At 38.8% G+C, this 24,593-nt stretch overlaps 1 protein-coding gene across 3 annotated transcripts in view; it reads left to right on the top strand.

Annotated features, from left to right (window-relative positions):
* The window catches only part of PREX2 (phosphatidylinositol-3,4,5-trisphosphate dependent Rac exchange factor 2), a 279,824-nt gene that overhangs the window by 190,726 nt on the left and 64,505 nt on the right, over positions 1-24,593 (top strand). For all 3 annotated transcript variants that reach the window (XM_057532388.1, XM_007185025.2, XM_057532389.1), the window contains 2 exons: positions 924-1,067; positions 16,086-16,200. In XM_057532388.1, the coding sequence (XP_057388371.1) occupies positions 924-1,067; positions 16,086-16,200 (259 nt within the window). The remainder of the gene's footprint in view (positions 1-923; positions 1,068-16,085; positions 16,201-24,593) is intronic.

Below are 24,593 nucleotides of genomic sequence, written 5' to 3'. Positions count from 1 at the left end.
ATGGCCAAGTACTATTCTAAGTGTTGGATACAATAGAGAACTAAACAGACAGAGATAAATAATAAGTGAAATAAATGAGTTATTTTGATAATAAATTAGAAGATAATATGAATGCATGACAGGAAATAGAAAAATAGCAAAGGATGAAAATGAAGGGGCAGGTAGGGCATTTTTTTCTTTTGGCTGTGTTGGGTCTTCGTTTCTGCGCGAGGGTTTCCTCTAGTTGCGGCAAGCGGGGGCCACTCTTCATCGCGGTGCGCGGGCCTCTTCGCTATCGCGGCCTCTCGTTGCGGAGCACAGGCTCGAGACGCGCAGGCTCAGTAGTTGTGGCTCACGGGCCCAGTTGCTCCGCGGCATGTGGGATCTTCCCAGACCATGGCTCGAACCCGTGTCCCCTGCATTGGCAGGCAGACTCTCAACCACTGCGCCACCAGGGAAGCCCAAGTAGGGCGTTTTTGATCTGGTGCTCTGGGAATGGAACTTGCAAAACCTGTGCTAATTTTGTTAATGGTTGCTCTGTACTCCGTTTCTTGAACACTACTTCAGAAGTGTACCCCAAGGACTCATCTTGACTAAAATATGAATGAGGCAGCTGTCCTGGGAGTGATTCCAAACCATGTGTAGCTAAACTTCTCATTTAGTTAAGTGAGACACCTGGTGTGTTAAAGTGTAACGAAGTTTCCTATTACAGAATTTTATATACAGTACAGTAATAAACCTGTTGCTTTAGCTAATTAGAACCTGATTTAATACTCTTTCACCAAATAGCACTGTCAGTATGCCAAACCTGAACTTTAACATACGTGGGTACTTTTAATATATTAGTTTCTAGTAATTTTAGGGATTCTTTTTAAAGCTTAACAAATATACTAAATAAAATATCCTGATTTTAGGAAGTAATATAACATTAAATGTCATTTTAGATGTTCCTCTTACTTATCAAGCTGAAGGAAGCCGGCAAGCTCTGAAAGTTTACTTCTACATCGATAGTTATCATTTTGAACAACTGCCTCAAAGGTTGAAAAACGGAGGAGGGTTTAAAATTCATCCTGTTCTTTTTGCACAAGGTAAACTGCTTTCTTTATTATACTTCATGTACTTAAATTATTTTATCTATATCAATTTTTTAAAATGTAGTTGTAACCATCCTTTTTTTTTCATTAATTCAAAAATTTATTCATAGTACCTAGGTAATATGTTTACTGGTGGGAATGTTTGTTAAGGAAAGAATTGCATATGGTTTAAATATTTATCAAATAGGATTGCAGCATTATTTATAGTTGAGAAATAAGGCATGAGTGGCTTAAATAAAGATATATTAATTTGACTTAAATAAATTATGGTAGAACCATTAAAATGGGTTGGTTAAGATATTTTATGAGATAGAAGAAGTTTGATAATATACCCACGCAGATTACAAAAAAGAATTTATATTATAGTCTCAATTTACATGTATGTATATACTTACATGTGTGTAAAATGTATCACTGGATGATTAAATTGATGACATTTTATTCTTTAAGTTTTTTTGCATTGTGTCAATTTTTTTGTCAGTAAAAATGTATTCCTTTTATAATAAAAAAATTGTTTTGGCAAATAAACAATGAGTGTTAACTGCAGTAGAAGAAATTAAGAATAACATGAATAAGAAGATTGTTGCAGTGAAGTGATTTCCCAGGGACGGTCCTGGATCTTTTTTATTTCTGTGGTCACAAATGCTGCCAGAAAAAATCAGAAATTCAGATTATTGTGTAGTATCTTTTTGTCTATGATTTTTTTTTTTAATTCATGCTGTGATCAAGATTGTATCAGTTTCTCTGAGTGGTACCACAGAACATTTCATTTTTTCTTCTTTTGAGTTTTCAAAACTGCATTGGTATTGCTGTAGAATTTTTATATTCTAATAAAAAATGAGAAGAGTAGAGGAATAAAATCCATCTCAGTAACAGAAGAACAGAGAGGCATATGAAATCTAAATTCACTGCCAAGTGAAAATTCTGCTTTGTACCACATGCATGTTGTTATAATTCTAAAAGATAGATTACTCTTCCTTCAGTTGCCGTAGTTTAAAAACGACTACCTCAGATACTTGGCAAGAATACATTTAAGCAGAGAAAAATTTCAGCACAGAGATCTTAGGAGTTATTAGAAGGTATTTTCATTTATGTGATAGGGTCCATGTAGGTAATAAAAGAATCTGCAATGAAAAGAAATAAAAAAGAAAAAGAAATTGAGCAAAAATAAACCTTTGGAACTATGTTAGGAGAATAATTTAGCCCAAAATATGTTAAAAGCCATTACAGAGATCAGTAGTTTTAGAAGAAAGGAAAGGCTGCTGGTCTGGAATATTAACTTTTATAGGGTTTAACCAGACCTTGCCCTTGTTAAAGGCTCTTCATTTCTTTTCCTTTATTTCTCTGTTTTAAAAAATTCTGTCTTTGAAATCATTACTGAGATGACAGATGGCATTAATCATCTTTTCTAAAAAAGTGATTACATTTGTGACACACCAACCATAAATAGCTGAATATTCATACCCAGCAGCCAGTGTGCATAGGGAAAAAATGATTTTGCAAGTAACCTCTATTTTATAACTGTGGCTAAAGCTAATTTAAAAAGAATCCTGAGATATATATGATTTCAATGAGTACACTATTGCTTTTACAGTGTAACGTAAAGAAAAACTCTAGCAAACATTAGGTTTTAGTATTCACACAGCAGTAAAATATGAAAAATGATTTGATGAGGCGACAGTGGAAACACTTCTGCAGTGGAGGTCACAGATGGGTAAAGAAGACTGGAAAATAGTCTGTCTCATTAAAAATCTGTCAGTGATAAGGTTGTTTATTTAAAGGAGTTGCAGAGGTTCCGCTGCATTCATAAAACTCCCATGAGGAATCATTAGTAACTCTGAGTTTTCATCAGCTTTAGAGAAGCACAGGAAATTCAGCCCTAGCTTGAGCAGCGATTACCATCTGGTAATTGAAAGTGGTGGTAAATGGGAGAGATTCCAAATGGAGTCTATTCCTGGGATGAAAGTTTAATTGAAGGGTTTTAGTTTTGTGGGTATATGAGTCTTTGTTAGCAAATAATAAACAGAAAAGTAGATGAATTTGAAAATTTCCTGGGAAATGTATTAGAGTCAGCGCTCCTAAGGTTGTCCGTGGTACCATGTACCTAGAACAAGAAGCAAATGTCCTGCCTTCTCGTTTTTTCTTGTCTGCATGGATCCTTGGGCAAAGGAGGGCACATGGATGAATGGGGCCCCCTGCAGAGATGGGACCAACTAGGAATTAGGAAATCAGGAATTCCAGGGTTGGAGGCAAGCAGAGTAAACTTTTAGGGAACGTACATTGCTGAAAACCAGAGCTGCTGGAGAAAAAGAGTCTAGGCAGACAAAATGGCAAAAAGGCAGATTTCCAAGGTTAGGAACACAGAAACAGCCAGACAGAAAAGTCAGCACAAAGCATAACCAAAATGCTAGAAGGTGAAGATCACACTAAAGCAGTCTCCTAGAATTACTTCCTACAAGTCAGAGAATTAATCCTTTTAGTATCCCTGAGCCCTTGGTAAGATAAAGCAAGTAACTATGAACTGGGTGAAAAATGGGAGTCCAAGGAGGATAGATATCCAGGGTCCCTGGCTTGCTTTCATGCTGTCTCTCCGTGGTTCTCAAGCTGGCTGCCCTTTAATCACCTTGGGAACGTTTTAGAAAATACCCATGCTTGGTTCCTTGGTTCCACACCGAACCAATGAAGTCAGAATCTCTGGGAAGTGGGGCACGAATACCAGTATATTTTAGAAGCTTTCCAGGTGATTCCAATATCCACCAAGAGTGAGAAAGCACAGAGCTATGTGGATTATAAACCACTGTGCAGTCATCTAGTTAATCTTTGCTTAGTTACATTAATCCATTTCACAAGTGTTTGACACTTCTAGATTCTGGGGCGCCGGGGCAATGAGAACCGGGCCTTTTTGCTTCTGCGTTGTTAGGTCATTAGGACTCGGGCTACACCGAGAAGGAGATGTGATTTGGGTGGGACAGTTTTTTTTAGCGGAGGCTGAAGATGCCCTGTAGAGCTGACAGCTGAGGGGTGTCTTCTGGCCATCGCAGCAGCTGGACAAAGAGCCCTTCGTTTCTGAAAAGGGGATCTGAGTGGGTAGCTTTATAGTATCTGCCGTAGTCTGCATTGTGATCTATTTCTTTGTGTAGGGAGGGTGTCCTTCCTGACTGTGATGGGCCTCTGTTCCTGGGGGGATAATTTAGCAGCATATTAATAAGACAAGCTATAGTCCTTGCTGCTGCACATGGTCTTGGGGCTACAACAGATTCTCATTTTCCCTCTTATGCCATCCTTTGTACGGTAGCCTTGTTCTCAGCCTGAGCCTCTGCTGGTCTCGGTGGCATGACTAAGACCTTCAGCCCCAAGAGGCCTGATTCCCTGGTGTCACTATGCCCTTCTCAGGCCAGGATTGCTGCGTGTGTCCATTTACCATCAAACGTGGGCGAGGGGGTACCAAGAGGGACCTGAGCGGATTACCTGGATGACAGACATATTCCTGCTTGTCCTCGTTATGTAACAATAGCCCTACTTCCTTATGATGATCAGGGTAGATTAGCCTGCCAAGATAGTGATTTCTTTTCTTGTTGGATGGTGCCTTGGCACAAGGAGACTCAGGTGCCCGGGTGTCAGCCAGACTTTACAGTTCAGTGGGGCCCCTTCTTTGTCTCCTAGGGAAAGTGTGCCCCTTTGGGGATCAGGACCCTTACAACTACGGAGCCAGAATTTCAGGGATGGGGAGCACACATTCCCCAAGTGAGCCACTGGAATTGCTGTTTCCCAACACTGCCATAAAAATGACCACAAACTGGATGGCTTAAAGCAATAGAAATTTATTGTCATAGTTCTGGAGGCTAGAAGTCTGAAACCAAGATGTTCACAGGCCATATCCCCTTGGCAGGCTCTAAGGAAGTATCTTTTTTTAACCCTTCTGGCGTCTGGTGGTTACCAGCATTCCTTGGCTTGTGGCAGCATAATTACAGTCTCTGTCTCTGTCTTCACGTGGCCTTCTTCCCTCTGTGTGTCTGTCTCTTTGTCTCTGTCCAAATCTCCTTTTTCTTAAAAGGACAACAGTCATTGGATTCTGGTGCACCCTAATCCAGTATGACCTCATTTTAATTTGATTTCATCTGTAAGACCCTATATCAAAATTAGGTCACATTTGCAGCCACCGGGGGTTAGGACTTTGTCATATCTTTTTTCAGGGATACAATTCAACCCCCCACAGATGCTAGCATGGCTATTTCTGCTTCTACCCTTGGTTCCTAGACCCATGTATTCTACCTCTTTGGGACATGGCATCAGATAAAGGTCTTTTTTTTAGTTAGGTACTATGTCCTGGAATGTGGTATCCCTTCCTTGTAAAGTGTTGTTAAGTACCTATTCCCTGAGTCTCTGGTAGTGATTTTCCTTAAACTAAATGGGACATGCGATGCTGGTTCCTTCTCCACAAGCACATTCTTGGGGATATTTGGTTTCTTCACCCCCTATGCAAAAAACTGGCACCCAAAACTGTTACTCCTAACTTTTACCTCCTTAAAAGGTGTCTTTCTATTCTCAGAGAATAATTAAAATCACCCAGAAACTTGAGCATTTTCTCTTTTTTAAACAAAAGGGAATATTTTGTTATAAACATTGTCAGTTTCTAACTTACCTTCATTCATGGCGTTTTTTTTTTTTTTCCTGCAAAATTCTTCTTAAGATCCTTTAAAAGATGAATCCTTTAGTTTTCCATTTGGGTTTTGCACAATATTTATAATCAAAACATTAAATAGCTTTATAAAAGAGGAAGGAACAATTCCCAGAGTTGAGATTTCCTGAATGTTAAGAGTGGGTACCTGAGCCTGTGAACCCACCTCTGTTTACAAAGCAGCACAGCCTTTTGCAATGTTGGTCATGGCAACATGGACAAAACTTGCCTTCCTCACAAACGTTGCGACCAATTCTGAGGAATTCTGACCAATTGTGACCATTTCTGGAGATTTGTAACAGTGCATATGTAGTGTCTTATTTAACCAATAAAGTACCATTGTTGCACTATCAGAAGAGGGTGTTAGTTGATTGACACTATTCTTAAAATTGTTCCTCAGAGATTTCTGATTAATCCCTTTCTTGAAAAAGCCATGAAATGCATTTTGAGTGAATGGAAGAGAGGCTCATTTTCAGTCTTAGAATAATTTAATCTTTAATTTCCACTAACATTCATTATGTTTTCCTTTTTTACGGACTATACCTACATTTAATGGAATGTTTTGCTTCTAAATTCAAAAGTAGTAGAAGTAAAACAAGCAAACAAATTCGAGTTGTATTTTAAATACTGCTTTTAATTAAGTGCTTTTAAATAAATTAAATATTTATTCAATCAAATATGTCAATACTATTTTTAAGAAATATTATATGGATGAGAATTAAGAAAAGTAGACAAGAAAGTGCGAAAGAGGGGTCAAACTTTGAAGTTTGGACATTATTATATATTTAACCTTTTTTTTTTTTTTGCTGAGAATAGAAATTTAGTTTGGTAAAATGTCATTCCACTCTCTTTATTAAAAAAATAGCTATAAATAACCAAACTATTCGCCTAAAAAAGGGAATGTTGTTCTCCTTCCTCTACTTTGCCATGCACAGTTTACTTTTTAAATATAAAACTCATCTTTTTTTTAGTTCATTTCCCTAAAACCCTCTACATGAGCCATAAAATATTGCTGAGACTCTTCACAACACTGTTAAACTCTTTTCTCATTTTTAAAAAAAATTTACATAATTGTGAATCTTAACTGATGTTAATTTGAAAATATCATTAAGAAATATAAGGAAAATTTGTTTTTCTATTGTAACAAGCTTTTAGAGCAGGACTGGACATTCTGGCCAAAGCTGAGCCATCAAGACTTCATAGAAACTAGATCCCAGGGGTTTTCTTGTTCCCTCCCACTCCCGACCCCCTGCCTCTAGTTCCACTGTTGCCCCTTCCTGGTGGTCACCTTCTGGTCTTTCTGACCTTAAATCACAAATTGAAGTGCCCTTGTCTGGACCTACTCTTAGTTCCCCCAACTTCCTGTTTGGCTAAGCACACTCAAGCATCATCTATATCTCCTGTGGAAATTGAAGTAGATCATGCCTGTGGGGCATTGGGCACCTTGCCTTGTACAGAAAATACATTCCATAAATGATAAGAATAGTCATAGGCTCTCTTAATACCATTATTTAATTTAATTATTTCTCAAGAACCGTAATTAGTAAGTGCTCTTATTTTCCATTTCACAAACGAGGAACCTGAGGATCTCAGATATTAATTAACATGCCCAAGGTCACACTAAGTTACTAAGCAGTGAAAGTTATGGTTTTACTCCAGTGCAGGGGCTTTCATTATTAGCTTTACAACTTGGAAGAGGAATTCACATTGAAGTATGACTATTGATAGACTGAATCCTCCTGGAATATTGGCCTTTCGCAAGTAACACTTTGTTAACTGAAGGGAATGTGGCATGTATTTAAGGATTGTTTTATCAGAAAGACTTCCTGTATTTCTTGTGTGTATTCAGGCCCAGAAGCTTGCTGAACCAGTTGTGAATATTCTAACGAAAGCAGAAGTCATAAGGAATAAACAAATAAATAATCCTTGAAAGAAGCCCACAAATTCGATTTTCTGTACTGAAGCAAATGTAGGAAGCTTTCTCTCTAATTTTCCACAAGTGCTTTGCTCAGTTATAAGCCAATAATGCCATTAAAAAAAAATTAAATTTAGCAATACTCTAAAACTTTTGTCATTTCTTCAAAGCTCTAGAAATCTGAATAGTTTAGAAAACACAACACACCTAAAATTAATTAGCAGTGACTTTCCTATTTTTGCCACCAAAATGGTGATGTTTTTATCAATTTGAGGAAACATTATTAGTTTAGAGACTATTGCATTTAGCAATTTTGAAAGATTATTCTTTTATCCATTTTGAAATAGTCTGCTGAAAATTGAGGCTCATTAATAGTAATAATTTCAAGGGGAGATAATTTACATTTCCAAATTGGATCCATCACCGTTCCTGCCATTTCTGGCAGCCTCTTGAAAGGAAATCTTGTATTTCTAGGCACTTTCCTGTAATTCATTTCCTCTCCAAAAGGTTAAAAATACCACTGCATAAAGTTTAAAGGAAAAAGAAACAACCAAAAGTGTTAGTTATGAAAGAAATATATATTACTCAAAAGACATTTAAAATTAATGGGAAGTTATATATGTGTTTATGCTTATTTATTTTTAACTAAAGTAACTGACCATTGGAGTTGATGTAGTATTCTAAGATTTCTCTTTATCTATACATCTTGTTTTTTCTTTGTCATTGTTGTTTTTATTTATTTATTTTTAAACATCTTTATTGGAGTATAATTGCTTTACATTGTCGTGTTAGTTGCTGCTGTATAACAAAGTGAATCAGCTATACATATATGTATATCCTTATATCTCCTCCCTCTTGCGTCACCCTCCCAACCTCCCTATCCCACCCCTCTAGGTGGTCACAAAGCACTGAGCTGATCTCCCTGTGCTATGCGGCTGCTTTCCACTAGCTAGCTGTTTTACATTTGGTAGTGTATATATGTCCATGCCACTCTCTCACTTCGTCCCAGCTTACCCTTCCCCCTCCCCATGTCCTAGAGTCCAGTATATATGCGCCACATCTTCTTTATCCATTCATCTGTCGATGGACACTTAGGTTGATTCCATGTCCTCGCTATTGTAAATAGTGCTGCAGTGAACATTGTGGTACATGACTCTTTTGGGATTACGGTTTTTTCAGGGTGTGTGCCCAGTAGTGGGATTGCTGGATCATATGGTAGTTCTCTTTTTAGTTTTTTAAGGAACATCCATACTGTTCTCCATAGTAGCTGTATCAATTTACATTCCCACCAAGAGTGCAAGAGGGTTCCCTTTCCTCCACACCCTCTCCAGCATTTATTGTTTGTAGATTTTTTGATGATGGCCATTCTGACTGGTGTGAGGTGATACCTCACTGTAGTTTTGATTTGCATTTCTCTAATGATTACTGATGTTGAGCATCCTTCATGTGTTTGTTGGCAATCTGTATATCTTCTTTGGAGAAATGTCTATTTAGGTCTTCTGCCTATTTTTGGATTGGGTTGTTTGTTTTTTTGACATTGAGCTGCATGAGCTGCTTCTTTATTTTGGAGATTAATCCCTTGTCAGTTGCTTTATTTGCAAATATTTTCTCCCATTCTGAGGGTTGTCTTTTTGTCTAGTTTATGGTTTCCTTTGCTGTGCAAAAGCTTTTAAGTTTCATTAGGTAGCATTTGTTTATTTTTGTTTTTATTTCCATTTCGCTAGGAGGTGGGTCAAAAAGGATCTTGCTATGACTTATGACATAGAGTGTTCAGCCTATGTTTTCCTCTGAGAGTTTTATAGTGTCTGGCCTTACATTTAGGTCTTTAATCCATTTTGAGTACTTTTTTGTGTTAGGGAATGTTCTAATTTCATTCCTTTACATGTAGCTGTCCAGTTTTCCCAGCACCACTTATTGAAGAGGCTGTCTTTTCTCCACTGTATATGCTTGCCTCTTTTATCAAAGGTAAGGTGACCATATGTGCATGGGTTTAGCTCTGGGCTTTATATCCTGTTCCATTGATCTATATTTCGTTTTTGTGCCAGTACCATACTGTCTTGATTACTGTAGCTTTGTAGTATAGTCTGAAGTCAGGGACCCTGATTCCTCTGGCTCCAATTTTCTTTCTCAAGATTGCTTTGGCTATTTTGGGTCTTCTCTGTTTCCATACAAATTATGAAATTTTTTGTTCTAGTTCTCTGAAAAATGCCATTGGTAGTTTGATAGGGATTGTATTGAACCTGTAGATTGCTTTGGGTAGTATAGTCATTTTTCACAATGCTGATTCTTCCAATCCAAGTACATGGTATATCTCTCCATCTGTTTGTATCATCTTTAATTTCTTTCATCAGTATCTTATAGTTTTCTGCAGCCAGTTCTTTTGTCTCCTTAAGTAGGTTTATTCCTAGGTATTTTATTCTTTTTGTTGCAATGGTAAATGGGAGTGTTTCCTTAATTTCTCTTTCAGATTTTTCATCATTAGTGTATAGGAATGCTAGCGATTTCTATGCATTAATTTTGTATCCTGCTAGTTTACCACATTCATTGATTACCTCTAGTGGTTTTATGGTAACATCTTTAGGATTCTCTATGTATAGTATCATGTCATCTGCAAACAGTGACAGTTTTACTTCTTCTTTTCCGATTTGGATTCCTTTTATTTCTTTTTCATCTCTGATTGCTGGGGCTAAAGCTTCCAAAACTATGTGGAATAATAGTGGTGAGAGTGCGCAACCTTGCCTTGTTCCTGATCTTAGTGGGAATGGTTTCAGTTTTTCACCATTGAGGACGATGTCGGCTGTGGGTTTGTCATATATGGCCTTTATTATGTTGAGGAAAGTTCCCTCTATGCCTACTTTCTGGAGGGTTTTTATCATAAATGGGTGTTCAATTTTGTTAAAAGCTTTTTCTGCATCTATTGAGATGATCATATGGTTTTTCTCCTTCAATTTGTTAATGTGTTGTATCACATTGATTGATTTACATATACTGAAGAAACCTTGCATTCCTGGGATAAACCCCACTTGATCATGGTGTATGATCCTTTTACTGTGCTGTTGGGTTCTGTTTGCTAGTAATTTGTTGCAGATTTTTACATCTGTGTTCATCAGTGATATTGGCCACTAGTTTTCTTTTCTTGTGACATCTTTGTCTGCTTTTGGTATCAGGGTGATGGTGGCCTTGTAGAATGAGTTTGGGAGTGTTCCTCCCTCTGCTATATTTTGGAAGAGTTTGAGAAGCTTGGGTGTTAGCTCTTCTCTACATGTTTGGTAGAATTCGCCTGTGAAGCCATCTGGTCCTGGGCTTTTGTTTTTGGGAAGATTTTGAATCACAGTTTCAATTTCAGTGCTTGTGATTGATCTGTTTATATTTTCTATTTCTTCTTGTTTCAGTCTCGGAAGGTTGTGCTTTTCTAAGAATTTGTCTATTTCTTACAGGTTGTCCATTTTATTGGCACAGAGTTGCTTGTAGTAATCTCTCATGATCCTTTGTATTTCTGCAGTGTCAGTTGTTACTTCTCTGTTTTCATTTCTAATTCTATTGATTTGAGTCTTCCCCCTTTTTTTCTTGATGACTCTGGCTAATAGTTTATCAATTTTGTTTATCTTCTCCAAGAACCAGCTTTTAGTTTTATTGATCTTTGCTGTCGTTTTCTTCATTTCTTTTTCATTTATTTCTGATCTGATGTTTATGATTTCTTTCCTTCTTCTAACTTTGGGGGGTTTTTGTTCTTCTTTCTCTAATTGCTTTAGGTGTAAGGTTAGGTTATTTATTTGAGATGTTTCTTGTTTCTTGAGGTAGGATTGTATTGCTATAAACTTCCCTCTTAGAACTGCTTTTGCTGCATCCCATAGGGTTTGAGCCATCGTATTTTCATTGTCATTTGTCTCTAGGTATTTTTTGATTTCCTCTTTGATTTCTTTGTGATCTCTTGGTTATTTAGTAGTGTATTGTTTAGCTTCCATGGGGTTTTTTTTTAATTAATTAATTAATTTATTTATTTTTGGCTGTATTGGGTCTTTGTTTCTGTGCGAGGGCTTTCTCCAGTTGCGGCGAGCGGGGGCCACTCTTCATCGCGGTGCGCGGGGCTCTCACTGTCTCGGCCTCTCCTGTTGCAGAGTACAGGCTCCAGACACGCAGGCTCAGTAGTTGTGGCTCACGGGCTTAGTTGCTCCATGGCATGTAGGATCTTCCCAGACCATGGCTCGAACCCGTGTCCCCTGCATTGGCAGGCAGATTCTTAACCACTGCGCCACCAGGGAAGCCCCATGGGTTTGTATACAGTTTTTTTCCTGTAATTGATATCTAGTCTCATAGCATTGTGGTCGGAAAAGATACTTGATATGATTTCAATTTTCTTAAATTTACCAAGGCTTGCTTTGTGACCGAAGATATGAACTATCCTGGAGAATGTTCCATGAGCACTTGAGAAGAAAGTGTATTCTGTTGTTTTTGGATTGAACATCCTATAAATATCAATTAAGTCCATCTTGTTTAATGTGTCATTTAAAACTTGTGTTTCCTTATTTATTTTCATTTTGGATTATCTGTCCATTGGTGAAAGTGGGGTGTTAAAGTCCCCACTATGATTGTGTTACTTTGATTTCCCCTTTTATGGCTGTTAGCATATGCCTTAAGTATTGGGGTGCTCCTATATTGGGTGCATAAATATTTACAATTGTTACATCTTCTTCTTGTATTGATCCCTTGATCATTATGTAGTGTCCTTCTTTGTCTCTTGTAATAATCTTTATTTTAAAGTCTATTTTGTCTGATATGAGAATTGCTACTCCAGCTTTCTTCTGATTTCCATTTGCATGGAATATCTTTTTCCATCCCCTCACTGTCAGTCTGTATGTGTCCCTAGGTCTGAAGTGGGTCTCTTGTAGACAGCATATATACAGGTCTAGTTTTTGTATCCATTCAGCCAGTCTGTGTCTTTTGGTGGGAGCATTTAATCCATTTACATTTAAGGTAATTATTGATATGCATGTTCCTATTACCATTTTCTTAATTGTTTTGGGTTTGTTATTGTAGGTCTTTTCCTTCTCTTGTGTTTCCTGCCTAGAGAAGTTCCTTTAGCATTTGTTGTAAAGCCGGTTTGGTGGTGCTGAATTCTCTTAGCTTCTGCTTGTCTGTAAAGATTTTAATTTCTCTGTCAAATCTGAATCAGATCCTTGCTGGGTAGAGTAATCTTGGTTGTAGGTTTTTCCCTTTCATGACTTTAAATATGTCCTGCCACTCCCTTCTGGCTTGCAGAGTTTCTGCTGAAAGATCAGCTGTTAACCTTATAGGGATTCCTTTGTATGTTATTTGTTGTTTTCCCCTTGCTGCTTTTAATGTTTTTTCTTTATATTTAATTTTTGATTGTTTGATTAATATGTGTCTTGGCATGTTTCTCCTTGGATTTATCCTGTATGGGACTCTCTGCGCTTCCTGGACTTGATTGAATATTACCTTTCCCATATTAGGGAAGTTTTCAACTATAATCTCTTCAAATATTTTCTCAGTCCCTTTCTTTTTCTCTTCTTCTTCTGGGACTCCTATAATTCAAATGTTGGTGCATTTAATGTTGTCCCAGAGGTCTCTGAGACTGTCCTCAATTCTTTTCATTCTTTTTTCTTTATTCTGCTCTGCGGTAATTATTTCCACTATTTTATCTTCCAGGTCACTTATCCGTTTTTCTGCCTCAGTTATTCTGTTATTGATACCTTCTAGAGAATTTTTAATTTCATTTATTGTGTTGTTTATCATTGTTTGTTTGCTCTTTAGTTCTTCTAGGTCCTTGTTGAACGTTTGTTGTATTTTCTGCATTCTATTTCCAAGATTTCGGATCATTTTCCTATCATTATTCTTAATTATTTTTCAGGTAGACTGCCTATTTCCTCTTCGTTTGTTTGGTCTGTTGGGTTTTTACCTTGCTCCTTATCTGCTGCGTACTTCTCTGTCTTCTCATTTTGCTAACTTACTGTGTTTGGGGTCTCCTTTTCGCAGACTGCAGGTTCATACTTCCCATTTTTTTTGGTGTCTGCCCCCTGTGGGTAAGGTTGGTTCAGTGGGTTGTGTAGCCTTCCCGGTAGAGGGGACTGGTGCCTGTGTTCTGGTGGATGAGGATGTATCTTGTCTTTCTGGTGGGTAGGACCGTGTCCGGTGGTGTGTTTTGGGGTGTCTGTGACCTTATTATGATTGTAGGCAGCCTCTCTTCTAATGGGTGAGGTTGTGTTCCTGTCTTGGTAGTTGTTTGGCATGGGATGTCCAGCACTTGAGCTTGCTGGTCATTGAGTGGAGCTGGGCCTTAGTGTTGAGACAGAGGTCTCTGGCAGAGCTCTTACCAACTAATGTTACATGGGGCCAGGAGGTCTCTGGTGGACCAATGTCCTGAACTCGGCTCTCCCACCTCAGAGGCTCAGGCCTGACACCCAGCCAAGCACCAAGACCCTGTCAGCCACACAGCTCAGAAAAAAAGGGAGAAAAAAAAGAAAGAAAGGAAAAAATAAAATAAAGTTATTAAAATAAAAAATTTTTTTAATTATTAAAATAAAAAGTAATAAAAAATAGAAAATAAAAATAAAAAATAAAAAAGGAGAGCAACCAAACCAATAAACAAATCAACCAATGATAACAAGCGCTAAAAACTAAACTAAGATAAACATATAAATCAGAAAGTAGTCAGTCACATACAGCAAACTCCCAGTCTACAGTTGCTCCCAAAGTCCACCACCTCAATTTTTGGATAATTCATTGTCTATTCAGGTATTCCACAGGTGTAGGGTACCTCAAGTTGACTGTGGGGATTTAATCCGCTGCTCCTGAGCTTGCGCAGAGAAATTTCCCTTTCTCTTCTTTGTTCACACAGCTCCCGGGGTTCAGCTTTGGATCTGGCCCCGCCTCTGCATGTAGGTCACCTGAGGGCGTCTGTTCTTCGCTCAGACACGACAGGGTTAAAGGAGCAGCTGTTTAGAGGGCTCTGGTTCTCTCAGGCTTGGGGGACGGAGGGGTACAGAATGCGGGGCAAGCCTGTGGTGGCAGAGGCCAGCTTGATGTTGCACCAGCCTGAGGCGCCCCCTGCATTCTCCCAGGGAAGTTGTCCCTGGATCACAGGACCCTGGCGGTGGCGGGCTGCACAGGCTCCCGGGAGGGGAGGTGTGGATATTGACCTGTGCTTGCAAACAGGCTTCTTGGTGGCTGCAGCAGCAGCCTTGGCGTCTCATGCCCATCTCTGGGGTCCGCGCTGATAGCCCTGGCTCGCGCCCATCTCTGGAGCTCGTTTAGGTGGTGCTCTGAATCTCCTCTCCTTGCGCACCCCAAAACAATGGTCTCTTGCCTCTTAGGCGGTTCCAGACTTTTTCCTGGACTCCCTCCCGGCTAGCTGTGGTGCACTAGCCCCCTTCAGGCTGTGTTCACGCAGCCAACCCCAGTCCTCTCCCTGTGATCTGACCTCTGAAGCCTGAGTCTCAGGTCCCAGCCCCCGCCTGCCCCGGCAGGTGAGCAGACAAGCCTCTCAGGCTGGTGAGTGCTGGTCAGCAGCGCTCCTCTGTGTAGGATTCTCTCCGCTTTGCCCTCCGCACCCCTGTGGCTGTGCTCTCCTCTGTGGCTCCGAAGCTTCCCCCCCTCCGCCACCCGCAGTCTCCACCTGCGAAGGGGCTTCCTAGTGTGTTGAAGCTTTTCCTCCTTCACAGCTCCCTCCCAGAGTTGCAGGTCCCATCCCTATTCTTTTGTCTCTGTTTTTTCTTTTTTCTTTTGCCCTACCCAGGTGCATGGGGAGTTTCTTGCCTTTTGGGAAGTCTGAGGTCTTCTACCAGCGTTCAGTAGGTGTTCTGTAGGAGTTGTTCCACGTATAGACGTATTTCTGATATATTTGTGGGGAGGAAGACGATCTCCACGTCTTACTACTCCGCCATCTTGAAGGTCCTCCTCCTTTATCTATACTTCTTATTTCATAATCTAATTGCAGCTGCAAGAGAACGTGAATATGCATGGAGAGTGACAAATTCAATTTTTTTACTCTTACGTATGTTAATACACATTTCTGCCTCTCATTCATGTCCATATATATATATATATGTTGTGTTTATATATGTGTATATATACATTTGTGTGTTTATATATGTGTAAATAATATATATTAAGTTTGAGTTTAGCTTTGCAAAGAACATATACAAAATTTTTAAAAGAATAGAAGACAGTGTAAGTTAGAAATTACCTTTGCCTACTTAACAGAGATAATTACCAAATGTTTGATATTTATTTTGAGCAGAAAAATGATTTTTATTTATTTTTGGACTGGTTAAAGCTTGTTTCTTGCATATGTGGTCGTATTTGGTGCTGTTTAATACGTTTACTAATAATAAGATTACACTAACTGTGGAGAAATTGTGTTATAAAATCACATGAAAAGTACATTTACTTGTTTTCACAGCACTGGAGAGCATGGAAGGATATTATTATAGAGACAATGTTTTGGTGGAAGAATTTCAAGCCCAAATAAATGCAGCCTCCCTGGAAAAGGTCAAACAGTACAACCAGAAGCTCAGGTATGTCATTGTTCAATTAACAGAAGAATTTCCAGTTTTAACAAGAGCAGATGAATAAAGCTTTTGATGTTATTCATTGTATTAGATGATTGATGATGATATTTCTTTTGATATAAAGTCCTCTTATTTAGGGTTTAATGTTTCAGATATTCTAAGGGGTACACTTTTTGCAAATAAAGTAGAAAAAAATTTTTAAACTTTTCATGCTGTTGTCTTAATTTCTGAAGAAGATCAAGAGATTAATTATATAGTAGACCGTTTGAAGGAAAAATAAGCATTGCTTTATAGTGGTGTCTCCTAGGAGGTTCAGTGGATTAAAGGTAAAGTAGGTTCCTTTATGTACCATTAAACAGCTGGCACCCTGACACCAAGAGATGAATATGTTTAACATGGAAGATATGATAAAAAAGGTACTACTTGATATTGGAAAAAGTATCTACTTTCAGATAATATTACGTTTTACTGTTTTTTCCTCTAAAAATAATCTTGCTGGTATTATGATCAATGGCAGGGAAAAATTAATCACAGTAAGTGAAAGATATTATAATTTAGAAGCTTCAATTTTCAACCAATTATTAGCATATATAGCTCCCTTTTATAAGTTACTGTGTTAACAGGTCACCTTTTAAAATTACTAACCGATTATGGCTTTTATTTTTAAAAGAAAAATACATTTGTTCTACCGTAGGCCTTAATAACTCAAAAATACTATTGTGATTTTTTTTTTTTTTTTGGTTTTGTCTACTATATGGCTAAACCGTGAAGATAAATTAACTCCTAAAATTCCTGGTGCGTGGAGACGTTGGTTCTTGTGATTACTACCGGGTCTGCTTTGTTTCACTTTGAATGCATTATCCCCTTACCCTCACCTCACACAAACCTGTCCCTTTTCCTAGGTTCTTTATTTCATACCATCATTTTGTCATCTTCTCAAGTTCTCAGCCTCAAACCCCCAATATCTGTTTGATTTCTCATTTTCTTTTGCTCCTAAAATGTAGTTGGAGATCCTGATGATTCTGACTAAAATGTCTCTTAGGCTACCCTAATTTTATTACCTTGTCTAGATCACTATTTCTTTAAGACATATAATGGACTGACCCCTTTCACAGGAAAAAAAAGTGAAAATTGAATTCTTCAATACCGTGTCTCCTAAGAAATACTGACTTAAGAAGATAAGTCGCATCTTGTGAACATCTCTCATTTGAGTACCATTAGCATAAAAGAAAAGTTTTGCCTTCATAACTGATAAAATATATTCTTAGGTTATCTTTCAAATAAGGATACAGAATGAAAGCATTTATATAGAACATGTGGGCCCTGAGAATACATCCCGAGTTTAGTTTGAGAAAATGGGTCTGGACCACTGCCATAGCATCCCAAATAATCTCCCGTCTCTAAGAACCAGTGTTGTTCTAATCTACTTAGGATTTTGCTTCCAGATAATAATTTTAAACCATGTGTCTTACCACGTCACTCTTCTGCTCAAAGCATTTAGTGATTTCTTATTTCCTCCAAAAGGAGTCACAAGCTCCTTAGCCTGGCAGTCAAGGTCTTTTATGACTTGGTCTAAGACTTCCTTTCTCTGCCTGTGTGCCAGCCAGGCCGTACTCTCCTCGTTTCTGACCATACCCTCGACTGTCCTTCTTCCCTGACTTTCTACGCTTCACTTAGCATCTGCTTCCTGTCTCCAAATGTCTATAAAGCTACTATTTATATGAGTGAATGTCCAACTCTAAGATAGCGTCCTTCATAAAATATTTTTCTATTATTCGGCTGGGATGAGGCCCGGGCATCCAATTATTTAGAAGTCGCCTAGGAGATTCTAATGTGTTGCTAGAATTGAAAACCAGTTCCCTGGATCGGGGAGTCAAAGTATGGTCCTCAGACCAGCAGCATCAGTATCATCTGCAAACTTGTTAAAAACATCTCCTGGGGGTTTCCCTGGTGGCGCAGTGGTTGAGAGTCTGCCTGCCAATGCAGGGGACAAGGGTTCGAGCCCTGGTCTGGGAAGATCCCACATGCTGCGGAGCAGCTGGGCCCGTGAGCCACAGCTACTGAGCCTGCGCGTCTGGAGCCTGTGCTCCGCAACAAGTGAGGCTGCGGTGGTGAGAGGCCCGCGCACCGCGATGAAGAGTGGCCCCCGCTTGCCGCAACTAGAGAAAGCCCTCACACAGAAACGAAGACCCAACACAGCCATAAATAAATAAATTAAATTAATTAAAAAAAAAAAAAGCTTGCCTTCAATTTAAAAAAAAAAACAAAAAAGAAAACATCTCCTGGGTGGGCCCAGCAATATGTGTTGGGACAAGCCTTCCAGGTGATTTTCATCAACTCACACTCAAATTTCAGAGTCACTGCCTGAGGCTAAATGAATGTCAGATTTCCTTTCCCTTCCAGTCTTCCATTTTAATACTTTTTTTACTTTATGGCTATTATAGAATTCAGTTCTTCTTCCTGATGATACAGTTACGTGTACAGATTCCTTATCTTCTTTACTCTGTTGTAAGCTCTTTTGAGATGAGGGTTAAGTTTATCTTACTGTTTCCCATTGTGTTTATCAAAGTATTTTGCATAGGAAGCTCTCCATAAGTATATGTTTAGTTGCATTAAATTATCTAGCTATAACTAGCAGAGAGAAGCGGGGGACGAGGCATAGCTTTCACATGCCTGTGGATCTTTTTTTTAAACAGAAATATATGCTCATATATAACAGATACATGAAAAGATGTTTAAGATTCTTTGTTAAGAAAAACAGCCTGTGTGCATTAATTGCATGCTATCCTCTTCACATAAGAAAACATTTTAATGTATCTTTCCTGAAGAAAGCAGTTTTAAAAGTACAGACGTCTCGGTACAAATTGTGTGCCCTTGTCAGCAGTTACCAGCTATATATCCTTCTTGCTGCATATTAGATTTTCTTTGCACAGGAAGACAATTATCTTCCTCTTCACTCCCAGTAATGCCTTCTCTTCCTGCTGATTTCTTGAATAAGGGTGTTAATTTCTTCCTTAATTTTTCCTGTTACTTGTAACCACAAAGACTCAGAGATTGCTTTTGAACAATCTGTTCTTGGTTTTCAGAGCCAAAGGCTGACATTGACCATTTCTCTAAAGGAGCTCTTAATGTCTGCCTTAAAAAAATAGCCCTCAGGTGTCGCTAGTTCCTCATAGCCCTAGAGCCTTTTTAACACTTTCACTGAAAACCGTTTCATTCTGGATGTTAATTTGTTTATTTACTAATTAGACACATCAGAAAAGGCCTCACAACAAACAAACATAAGGAAATAAGAAATCACTAAATGCTTTGAGCAGAAGAGTGACGTGGTAAGACACATGGTTTAAAATTATTATCTGGAAGCAAACATACAAAGGCCTTACAACAAACAAACATAAATAAGCTAATATTTTATTGGAAAGCATTGTTTAGATTACAAGTTTCAGAAACCAAACTCAAACTGGCATAAACAAAATAATGGATTGGCTTATTTAACAGGTATATCCAGGGGATATGGCTGCTTCAGGCACAGCTGGATCCAGGGGTGTGGGTCTTCAAGATACTCTTTCTCTCTCTGTCTCTTCTTGGTACTCCTTTCCTCTGTGTGGGCTTCATTTTCAGGCAGACTTGTTTCACATATGGGTAAAGATGGTCACTACAGACCAGTGTTGCATTCAAAGAAGAAGAGAAGGTGCCCCCTCCATCCCTCCCACCCCCAACAACTAAAGGTTCCAGCAAAGGACCTGGTCTCATTAGCCAGACCTGAGTCATGTGCCTGTTCCTAGGTGGGCTTAGCGTCACAGAAGACCAATGGGCTGTCACAGAAAGCACAGGGTAAGAATACTGGACAAGCTGAAACAATGGATTCCACTTCAGTTACAGAGGTTTCTTCAGAACAGCAAAGAATAGGTGGAAATAATTTGCTACTTAAAAGAAAATATAATGTAGCCATAATACCTACCAATTTTTAAGAACACGTTAGAAGTCAGTAACAATACTAGGTAAGTTATATGGATTATTTAATAAGCCAGTGAGTTCCGTATTATCATTTCCATTTTAAAGAGAAGTTACACAAGTTTACCCAGATAATGAGTGGTGAAACCAGGATTTAAATCAAAGACGTTTTTCTCTTTAAAGTCCATAATTTTTGTACTATGTTAGGCCATCTCAGTGAATGGAGTGAACATTATACACTACAAACAAATTTTCTGTTACGAAGGTTTGGCGTCAGATATTATCAAATGCCTCCAATTGCTCTGATTCTGTACCATTTCTTCACTGAATGTTCATGAGGTTTCCATTCTTGTGAGAATGGGCAAGACAAAAAAATGAGCAAATAAATCCATAAACAACGTATTGCAGATAGTGAAAAGTGCAATGAAGAAAATCTAAAACTAGTTTCTATAGTAGGAGGTTGGTCATTTAGAGCAGGTAGTTAGGAAGGACTTAAACATTAGGTGGTATTTCTTTTTTTTTTTTTTTTTTTTTGGTCATGTAGCGTGGCATTCGGGATCTTAGTTCCCCGACCAGGGATCGAACCCGTGCCCCCTGCACTGGAAGCGAGGAGTCTTAACCACTGGACCACCAGGGAAGTCCCTTAGGTGGTATTTGAAAGGAACCTGAATCACAGCTAGATAGCCTTGCCAGAGTATGGGGGAAGATCTTTCCCAAAGCAGAGAATTGACGCATACAGGTCATGGCAATAACTTATCATGTGTGAGGAAGACAAAGGTGGCCAGGGCGATCCTAGCACATTGAGAAGGATGATAGGTGTTGAGAGAGATGTGTAGGGGTCTGGTTCTGTAGGGCTGTAGGCCACTGTGGAGGTTTGGATTTTATTGTAAGGAAAGAAGCCATTGGAATGGTTTTTATTGAATTTCTGCTGTCCAGTTATATCTCATGCATCTGTTGCAAATAAAATTCAACTGGTTGAAGTCTTCAGGAAGCAGTAGTGAAGCATGCCGAGGCCAGCTGGCTGTTCTGAGAGTTTCTCCTCCAGTCTCCAGGGGAATTCAGATGAGGTTGTACACCTGGGGACTCTGCCACGTGCGTCAGAGCCCTGACACTGGTTGCCTGCAGACACCCTGGGTTAGTTGTTACCCCCAGTGAACAGGATCGAGCCAGCAGAAATGTCTTACAGCTGTTTCTAAAATATATCCTCCTGTGCCAAGTCAGGTAAAGTTCTTCATTGATTTCCTTCAGACTCTTAAGAAGTCCAGCATGTAAATGTCTAACTCAGAAATTCTAACCAAGGAATTCCGGAGGAGGGGCATTCTTATTCCCTACCTTCACCATGCTCATGCTATTTTATTCTCTCTTTTCTAACTGAGGCTTTCCTTTGTATTTCCTCTGGCCATGAGCCATCATCCCCATTAGCCTCACTTTTTCCTACCTTACGTAAATGTAATTTACCATTACCAAACCCTTTCATTTGAATGTATCCTGTTTATTGGCAGAAGGCACCACTGCATGGTGACTAATGAGATAAATGTAAATGTGAATAATATTCCTCGTATTAAATTACTCCTTTCAGTTTGAGGGGTCTAGATGAGCTTTTTTCAAATATTATTTTCAGTATAAAGTCAACATTAAAATAAAAAAGAAAAATCAAAAGGAAACAAGTTGTATATTAGTTACTGAGATCATTTAATATTTTGGTAAAGCTTCATACTGAATTTCTTAGGGCTTATGATTTGGGATATCTAAATGTACATTCATCATCTTTACAGAAAGCAGACAAATAAATTATTCAAAGCATATATTCCCTTAAGGTGCACCTTTTTCAATAAAGAATGGCACATTTTCTTTAAAGAAAGTTTCAAAAAGCCAAAATATATTTCATGTAACAAATAGAAGGAAGATAGACATTTTATTTATGTTAGCAAGAAATGCTACACATATATCAATCTCAGAGTCATATATTTGAACAATTTTTTCAACTGAGAATTGTCTGGCCAGAAACATGTATGTGTTTTGGCCATTCCCATGATAGCACCTCTGTGAAATGTGTCACTTCTCTCTACCTCTGGAGGGAAGAAAAGTGAGTATGTTCTCCCGGCACGAGACAGATATGAAGAATGGCATGGACTTACTACCATTTCATGTCTTTACAACTATCCAACAGCATAAGAAAGTAAAGAACAGCAGGACATCAGCCTTTCGATCCAATCTGCCGTCCTAGGCACGTTCCCAAGCAAAACTTGGGTCCCCTTGTCTAATCCACAGTAAAGCCAATCCACTGACACTGGGTTGTGGTCAAGGAGAATCAAGGAGAGTTCAGCATTTTATGCAGTCACCAAGCAAGGAGTCCAGGCAGCTAATTCTCAAAAGGCCCGAACTCCCCGATGGCTTTCACAGACAGGTTTTTAAAGGTAGGGTGAGGGAGAGGCTTGCAGGGTGTGTGATCAGCTCGTGGACATTCTTCTGATTGGTTGGTGGTGAGGTAATTGGAAGTCGACATCATCAGCCTTCTGGTTCCAACCTGTCTGGGGTCTAGTGCTTGTGCTTGTGGTCAGCATACAGTGAAGTTCTTCCACCTGGAGGGGGTTTCAGTATCTGCAAAACAGCTTAAGGATATGGCTCAGAGTATTCTCTGTAGCTCTTGAGGAGGAGCTAAAGACCCTTGACTTTATTTAATGGCTAAACAATTTTTATTTTGTCCTGCTTGGCTGTTTTCCTTTGTCTCTGCATTTTCTCACTTCTCTGATTAAATTTATTCTTTGGAACTTGGGGAAGGCCTTGGAGGCCTTTTCTACAAGCAAGAGGCAGATGGTGGACATGGTGGGGGGCAGGAGTCTGTCCCCCAAAGGCCCTATAGGGTCCTGCTCCATTACAGGCACACCTTCCACCCCATCTCTTTCTTCCCTCAGAGTCTTCAATTCATAACACACTGTTTCCCGTTCCTTGTTTTGATAGCAAACAGTATACCCACGTTTGAAACAGAAAATTTTGCTTCTATTGACGAGGAGCTGTGGAAACTACCTTAAATCAACAAGAGTAATGAACTTAGTAAAATCTGAGAGAGAGCCAGAGAGACAGAGAGAGAATATCAATTAAAATACAGATAATGCCTTTGTCCTTCAATTGTTTCTCTTTATAAAGCTGCAGATTTTAGAGTTATTCTTTTTTAATTAACTGGAAACATTCCAGATGCATAGTTATGTCCTCTAGAGCGGTTTTATATTTGCTTTCCATCCTATCTTTCAGCCGAATTCCATTTTTTATAACTTAAGATACAACCACATTTCTGTTTCTCTAAGACTAGCTGTAAACTAAATATGTATATTCAATTTATTTCTGTTTTCAGATTAGGAGTATGGAGTTTTCAGAGTTGTACATTTTTTTTTTTTTTTTTTACGTGGGAAGTGATTCTTCAGTAGAAGGAGAAAACAACTAAATCTACAAAGAATTTGTTTACAATGCTTAAAAGTGTACTAGGTTTCTTTCCTATATCTGACATATATAAAGGATCTATATTTACAAAATAGAATTATACTTAAGTGTCATATTCTTGCACAATATAAAATTAAAGGAATTGCTGGATACTTGTATTTGACAAACCCTTCACCCCCACCAAGTATCAGGGACATGAATGAATTATTTGAGGAAGTGACTCTTTCTCTGAAAGAGAAGTTGGGGTTACAGTGTTTAAGGGAGAGGAGATGGGAGATAAAGTTGTGGGGAAGGGGGTATTTTCCAGCAGAGAGAATAGTATGTATGAAAATCCTAAAGGGGGGAGGAGAAAGATGAAGTGTTCCAGAGGCTGGAATTCAGGAGAAAGAGGGGCATGAAACAAATGTAGGAACAGAATCAATATGCCCTCGTTTACCATCAGCTCTTCCTCAGCTTCTTTCAACCCAGTTCATTCAGGACACACTCCAGCCCTATTTCCGTGTGCCGAAAGAGTATAATTATTTAGGACCCATCTCAAAATTGTCTTCCTGTAGGAAGCCTTCTGGTATAGCCTCATCTGGAATTACTTGGGTTTCTTCCTTAAAACTCTTTGAAAGCCTCTTTGTTTTCATTTGTTTGATTTTGACTTGTGGGCTATTTACCTGCCTATGTATATATGAGGGCAGCCAGGTCCTAGTTCCCCTCTGTGTTTGGTACATAGTAAGTACCGTAAAAATAGTTGAATTGAATTGGAAATCAGATTAATTGCAATGTATTGGTCTTCTTTGGGTGGGATATTTTTTTGAATTTATTCCAGTATCCAGTCTGCTTCATTTTCTATTCAGAAAATTCTGGGCCATTTGAAGGGTACAGATGCTGAGTCTGTTGGAGACCTCTCCCGAGAAAATTCATCAGCGTAGCCAAGGTTCATACATTTCACATGAGACAAGATCAGACAAAGCTGAAATTATAGTGGCACTTTTGAGAGCAACATATCTCTTCTTTAT

This window comes from Balaenoptera acutorostrata, chromosome 17 (assembly GCF_949987535.1).
Source record: "Balaenoptera acutorostrata chromosome 17, mBalAcu1.1, whole genome shotgun sequence".
NCBI lineage: Eukaryota > Metazoa > Chordata > Mammalia > Artiodactyla > Balaenopteridae > Balaenoptera > Balaenoptera acutorostrata.
This window is presented reverse-complemented; position numbering and strand designations above follow the sequence as displayed.